General features: G+C 33.9%; 1 protein-coding gene across 1 annotated transcript in view; it reads left to right on the forward strand.

The window, feature by feature from the left end:
* Nucleotides 1-3,238: 3,238 nt before the first annotated feature.
* Nucleotides 3,239-7,500, forward strand: part of LOC134273935 (RNA-binding protein 26-like) — a gene marked incomplete at its 5' end in the record, with an annotated part of 20,536 nt that continues 16,274 nt past the window's right edge. Inside the window, 4 exons of the mRNA XM_062756159.1 lie at nucleotides 3,239-3,357; nucleotides 3,850-4,022; nucleotides 5,592-5,674; nucleotides 5,995-6,227. Coding sequence (XP_062612143.1) covers nucleotides 3,239-3,357; nucleotides 3,850-4,022; nucleotides 5,592-5,674; nucleotides 5,995-6,227 — 608 coding nt within the window. The remainder of the gene's footprint in view (nucleotides 3,358-3,849; nucleotides 4,023-5,591; nucleotides 5,675-5,994; nucleotides 6,228-7,500) is intronic.

The following is a 7,500-nucleotide window of genomic DNA, read 5'->3' on the forward strand; positions in this document are numbered from 1 at the left end:
TCCTCATACCAAACTCGGCGATTGTTTTCCACCCATTGGGAAAGGGTCCGGTACCGGTTCATTTGGGAAAAATAACATCGAAGATTGAAGATCAAAAGAACAATTTTCTCTTATTTAATCAAATGAAACATATTTTGCGTTTATTCCAACTTAATTACCTATTATTCCGTGTTTTAAAGAATAAGCAACAAGTACTTATTGCTTTTATATCAATGTCCCATGTTTTCACATTTTCATGCTTTCAGTTCGTCAAAATGTACGACACTACACTGTTTACACCACAGGTCCCGCCAAATTATTACTTTTTCTACTTTCAATTTAAGCAGGTCCAGCACAATACCCTGAAAAACATGATAAAAAGGTACATAGCTTGATAAAGCTATATAGCTTTATCAAGGTATTACAGATACCTTGATCAAGGTATTTTATGTAATGAAAATTCAAAAAAAATCTTAAAAATTTAAATACTGAAAGTTGAGTTCTGCGTTGTTGTCAGTAAATTTACCCATGCATTTAAAGTACTCAAACACAAAGAAATCTGTATAAAATCATGTGGTGTGAGGAGACGTTTTTTTATGCTGTCTTTTTGATACCAGAGTGTTTTTCATGTACGAGTAGACACACTGACAAAATCTCAGAACCCAATTTTCAGTATTTAATTTTTAAAGAATTTTTTTGAATTTTCATTACCAGGTACATAAAATACCTTGATCAAGGTATTTGTAATACCTTGATAAAGCTATATAGCTTTATCAAGCTATATACCTTTATCAGGGTATTGTGTTGGACCTGTTAAACGGAAGTGAAACAAGTCAACTTGTACAATGTTTTATTTAAAAGGAAATACGATGTCGTCGTAGTCTATTGCTTCACAGTTGAATTGGGAGATTTTAGTCACAAAATTGGGAAAAATGAATGTTTCTGGCATTGGGAATGGTGCCGTTTATCGGTACCAGTTATATCAGGGAAAAAAACCGCTGAAACTAAAACAAATTCCTCAATTTATCGCGATATACTATGATCATCTCTGTTAGGCTGAGTTCAATGTGCATTCTCTAATGCGATTGCCTTTGTAATGGGGTTCACAAAAATGCTGCTTCGAAAGAGAACATTGTAGTAAGGTCCACAAAGATTTTGTTCATAAACCTCAGCCCCTAGCCTGTTACAACTGATCTCTAACCCTTTTCTTTGAAATAAAGGGAAAACACTGGGTTTAAACGTTTTAGGATAAAAACCGGACTAAAAGGGGGATAAAAACATGATAGCCTTTGATAGGTGTGATAGAAAGAGTCATGTTCAGTATTGTTAAAATGATAGTGCGCTTTGCCCAATTTAACAGTGGAATTCCTTACCTGTATTGGCAGTGTTGCAAAATAAACATGAGTGATTTCATTAACTACGAACAATACAAAGAATACCAAATGGAAAGTTAATTCTTTTTAGTATCCAGTTTTTGCAAATGCAGTAGATTTCACAAACATTTGACAATGATTTGAGCAAAACAAGAAAACTGACATAAATATCAAATTAAGCTGTATAGGAGATTTAGATGTACATGTTAAATCAACTCAAAACTTAGAAAGACATTGTGAAACAAGTTCAGAAATTGCTTGAAGGGAAGTACAAACATGATGATATGGTTTGCGTCAACATGGTCAAATGATATGTAAATAGGGATGGGTATCGCCAAAAATTTCGTATCGCGATATATCACGATTTTTTCCCACAATATCAGTGATTGGGATAAGCACGCGCCCTGCGCCATAGTCGCATTAAATTTTAAAATGTCGCATTAAAATTAAAAAGGCTGCGCCATCGTGGCGCATATATAATCATGCACTACATACTTTTAAACTTTGAGCTTTCCCCCAAGTGCTTGTAATCTTTCTCACAACAATCGCTGTCAATTTACGCTTGAAAAAAGAGCATTTAATGTCGTACAGTTAAAGCGTTCTTATGACTTTCTTTTCTCCAGTATCTAATCAAAAAGTTACGTGTTTTCTGATTGGCTAACGCGCATGAATTAACTGGTGTCAGCATGCTGCCTACGAAAAATACTTCGTACCGATTAAGGGCAGACTTTTCTTAATTTCTTTAACAATCCTAGCAAACAGAATTCATGTAAATCGGTAGGAAATGACTCGGAAGAAGTATAACATGCTGACAGAACGAATGGAGATAATTTTGACGGTAATACTGATGATGTAGTCTCGAAGGAAAAACCAAAACGAAAATTTAACATGAATTGGAGGGAAGCAGTATGGATCTAAACTAGGCTTTAATAAATCATTTTAAAGAGTCAAACATCGAAGACAAAAAATAAAGAATTGAAATTAAATTGCAGTGTTTATGTATTTTCTGACACTTGTGAATTTATATATATACTGGTATCTCATTTTATCGCGGTACTTAATTCTTTTTGCACAAAAAGTGTTATTTTGTATCTTTTAATGTCGTTATTCAATAATTTGACAATTTCAATTACATGTAAGTAAAGTCAACTGAAATTCTAACAGCAACTAATCAATTGCAAGTTTATACCTAGAAAATGTCCCATTACAAAGTCTGTTTGGCACATTGAATTTTGAAATGTCACATTGACACTGACTTTGAGTGTGCCATTGTCACATTTACTCCTTACCTTATCCCAATCACTGCAATATCACGATAATATCATGATATTTTTAACAGCAGTTTTTACAGTGATTTTATATGAAAAGTCATTATTTTCCTAAAAAATATGCTAGAAAAACAAAATTTTACTTTCTTGAATTTTTTTTGTATATAAAATCAATTATGTTTGGACGGTAAGATGCCGTTCTTTTCACTTTTTACAACATTTCTTATACTTTCTGCAATAGTGGTTTGAAAGATTGAACAGATAAATGAATAATTTCTGGACTTTATAATATGTACCTAAATACCGGTATTTAGGTCTCCATATCACGATACGTATCACGCAACAAAAAATCGCGATATACCGGTATACCGATAAAATCGCACATCCCTATATATAAATAATAAAAAGTATTGGATAGATGCATTTCGTCTTCTTTTCATACAGAACTCTAGAAATATTAATAAATGATAGATTATTTTAAAGAAAATAAATTATTTCCATTCTTTTGCTGTTTAGATTTGACTGGAAGAGCAGAATTAATTCTGAAGTTTCTGTATGATTCAAATAATGTTGCCTATAAACTGATGTACTAATGAATTGTGAATCCTTGTTTTGTAGAAGCGATGCAGACCCTGCTTCTCTTGCTAAATATGTTCTGGCCTTGGTTAAAAAAGACAAAGTAGACAGGGACTTAAAGGAAGTATGCATTGATCAACTGGACGTCTTTCTTCAAGGAAGTAAGTCTGATCATAAGGAAATAAGTCTGATTATTAAGGAAGTAAGTCTGATCATTAAGGAAGTAAGTCTGATCATTAAGGAAGTAAGTCTGATCACTAAGGAAGTAAGTCTGAAAATGTCAGATGTGTTGAAGTTGTGAAGTGTGATTAATGAAAGTTAAAGTTCAAATAGCAATGATTTAGAGTATTGTTAAATTTAACTCAATAATCATTTAGGCTCATCTGATGTAGGCCATTAAGGTTAATGTTTTTTAGACTAAGAATCTTACCATCAAGGTCTTTAAATGAAATTAACCTATGTAGATGCATACCTGTATGTAATTGGTTCTATTGATAAATTTTAGACAGTTCAATGAAGAAGAACTTTACTCTTCTGCTTGCATTTAATATCAAAATGATATACATGTATTACTTTTTTTAGCTCACCTCGTAAAAATTGAGATGAGCTTATTTTATAATGGTTGTTACTTGTTTATTAAACTTTTGTTATAGAAACCAAGGGTTTTGTGGATACATTGTTTGAAGCATTGACAACAAAAGAATACATGAAACATGCGCCAGATTCCTCGACCAAGACACAAGCTGTGGATGACGGCAAGTCAGACGTGTCCCTCCCCAGTAAAGGGGACAGCAGGAAAGATTCAACAGACTCAAAGAAGGCTAAAGTAAGCCACAAGGATTATTATGAGTTCTGCATTTAGAGTGTTTCCTATAGTACTATGTCTTACAACTTTTTCTTTGTTTGGGTTTTTAAAAGAAACATATACTAGTACATGCACATGGAACCATGTAATACTGACCTCTGCCCATTGTGTTAAATTTTTCTTTCATAAATCACCTTTAGGTGTTGTTGTTGTTTTTATGGTAAATCACATGCATCTGAACTGTTTTTTTTATGCCCCCCTTTGAAGAAGGAAGGGCATATTGCTTTGCTGCTGTCTGTCGAACCATTTAGTCTCTGTTCATTTTCCTCACAACCGTTGCACGTACTGAAATGAAATTCGGTATACAGATATATCAGGTGTATATCTAGGCAAAGATTGGTTTTGGGTATGAGCGCGCCATTTTTGACAGAGTTATGCCCCATGGACTTAGAAAAATTCCAATTATTTGCAGTTTCCATTCATTTTCTTTGCAGAGGTTGCACATATTGAAATGAAATTTGGTATACAGATTTATCATGAGAAAGTCTAGGTCAAGTTCTGTTTTGGGTACGATCGACCATTTTGGACAGAGTTATGCCCCTTGGACTTAGAAAAATTCCAATTATTTGCAGTTTCCGTTCATTTTCTTCGCAGAGGTTGCACATACTGAAATGAAATTTAGTATACAGATATATCAGATGACTATCTAGGTCAAGTTTTGTTTTGGGTATGATCTAGCTGCAATAATGTAACCCTCTCCCTTTTTTTTTTTTTTTGTGGGGGGAGAGGGCCTTAGGAACTCCGTAATGGTACAAAGCGGGAGCGATTCGCTCCCGCATGGATTTCGGCTCAAATTTTTAGTAAATGGCTATTTTATTTATATGTCTTACCTGGACTTCCAAAATGTAGTTATCCCAGACATAAATTGATCCAAAAATATACAGAACAATCCATGTATCAGTATTTTTGTTGTATATCAACATCACAACTTAAATTTATCCGCCATGTTTACTGGCACAGCCAATGAGATTAAGGATCTATAGGGAGCAGATTTCTTTGGAATTACCTTATTTTAAGCCTAAATATTGCTGTTTACGATAAAATGACACATGGAATGATTTTATTTATCGATGTTTAATGTTACTATTCATTACAATTATTTATAAACATTTGCTTAATTGAGTTATTCTAAATTTCAAGCGCAAGTCTCGGTACGTCAGGCATGAACTGTCATGGCAGCTGAGTAAAGCGAGAAGTAAATACACAGATTTATTTTACATGGTTTTCGCGTTTAACGAGCTATGATGTCGACAGTGAATAAAAATTTCATCTTATTAGAAGTAAGTTGAATGTAAAAACAATTTATTCTACCTGCAGTCACCCGTATTTAAAAAATATTTTTGCACCATTAACGGATATACTTTGGAATTGTAGCCCTCTCCAGAAAATATCAGATAAAAAAAATCGGAGAGGGCAGCTAGGTATGATCGCACTATTTTTGACAGAGTTATGCCCTTTTGGACTTAAAAAAATTCCAATTTGAGGGGAAGGGGGCATAAGTGTTTTACAAACATCTCTTGTTTGTTACAGAGTGAGAAGGGCAGAGAAGGGAAGAGAGAAGACAAAAGACATGGCTCCAGGAGCCCTAGTCCCAGAGAAAGACGCAGGGATATGTAAGTGTCACCACGCTAGTTTATCTTCTTCATAGTTTGCAGGTAGTAATAAGTGTTTTTCTTATCCTCATTGAAAGTTGTATGCTTGATTGCATGCTTTTTATTTTAAAAGTCATTCAAACGTGACTTTTACCACTGAATTTTAGCTTACAAGAATAAGAGATTGAAGTGCCTTGTTCTGATTAAAAAGTTATCCTGTGTTTGCAAATGTACATGTATATGTATTTTTTTTTCAATACGAATCAATACTCCTACACAGTAGCATGTTATAGAACTGTGAGAACTGACTTCCTCACCACATGCTGATGTTTTATTTCTAGTGATGACAGGAAGAGGAGACACGATGACAGAAGACTGTCTGATGAGAGGAGGAGTTACAGAAGAAGATCACGGTCCTACAGTCCCAGAAGTCCACGGAGGACTCGGGGCAGGTCCAGGAGTCCCCGCGAAAGAGGACGCTCAAGGTCATGGAGTAGGTCAAGATCAAGATCCAGGTCTGGACCTAGGTCATGGAGTAAATCTAGGTCAAGGTCACGGTCAAGAGAAAGAAGAGGTAATTTGTTTTCCAATTTAAAAAAAAAAATTGTTATCATTAATTTGCATTTATATCTTATGTGACTTTATTAAAGTACAAGGTGAGGTTGCAATGAGCCCCTTATTAGGGCCCCGCAAGAATTTGCGGGTGCCCTATAGTAATCACTCTGTCTGTCCGTCTGTCATTTTCCGTCCACAAAATTTCTGTTTTTTCCTAATAACTTTTTTTATGGTTGCCCAATGATGATCAAATTTGGTATGGTAGTTCAATAGGCAGAAAGACAAATTTTGTTGCTAAGTTTGTTTCTCTATGTCCCCTGGTTTGGAGCTGGGGTGGTGGGGTATATTCCTTAACTTTATATAAGAATGCTTTGGCAAAGAGAGATAACTGCTGATTACAGAAGATGTTTCCATTGTAAACTGAATGCTGCTATGAGTCCCTTGGGATTAATTAGCTTTCCTCCTGAAGAAAATCCAAAGCATTATCTTTATCTGTCACATTGAGATTAATTACCACCTCTGTCTGCAAATGAAGTTTGGTTTGAAGTTCAGTCAATCTGGAATGCTATGAACACTCTGAAATGTGGATTTAGATATAAATGTTTATAATTTATTTCCTGTTAAAATATCCTACACAATGAGTTATGATTTCATTGAATTCTAAAAACAAGAAATAGATTAAAGAAGACATATCTTTTATTTTTACTTTTTTTCCTTTATGTAAATTCAAGAATAATATTAATTTTTAAGGTAGTTGGATAAAAAACTCTATTCTAATATTAATACTGACAAATTTCTTATTGTGACTTTAGAAGAAAATGATGAGAGAGGTACAATTAATCCCTTGGGATTAATTATCTAGCCTGCTGAAGAAAATTTAGAAGGCTTATCTTTATCTGTCATTTTGAAATTAATGAAAACCTTTGTCTGCAACTGCTGTTTGTTTTAAAGTTAAGGTCAAGCCTTCATGATACATGTATTTGCACTCATTGAAGACTGGCATTTTATATAACACTAACACAAACTTCATTATTGTTTATATATTGTACATTCAATGTTAGGTTGTTCTTTACTGCCTAATATAAATATACAAGGATATTATTTACAGGTTTTTGGATATTCAGGAATTATGTTGAAAATTTTAAGAATATTGCTGTTACTTATTTCTTCATATATTTTTTAATCATTCCGTAAGCTGCATTCTTATAATTCCACCCCATGGCGGGGCCCTTGCTGACTGGTCAGTTTTCTAGTCATATCTATGAAAACACTGTTTCAGTTGTAACGGTTTT

Source organism: Saccostrea cucullata, unplaced genomic scaffold, assembly GCF_032062105.1.
Source record: "Saccostrea cucullata isolate Sc308-1 unplaced genomic scaffold, CSIRO_AGI_Scuc_v1 ctg124, whole genome shotgun sequence".
In the NCBI taxonomy this organism is placed as follows: Eukaryota; Metazoa; Mollusca; class Bivalvia; order Ostreida; family Ostreidae; genus Saccostrea; species Saccostrea cuccullata.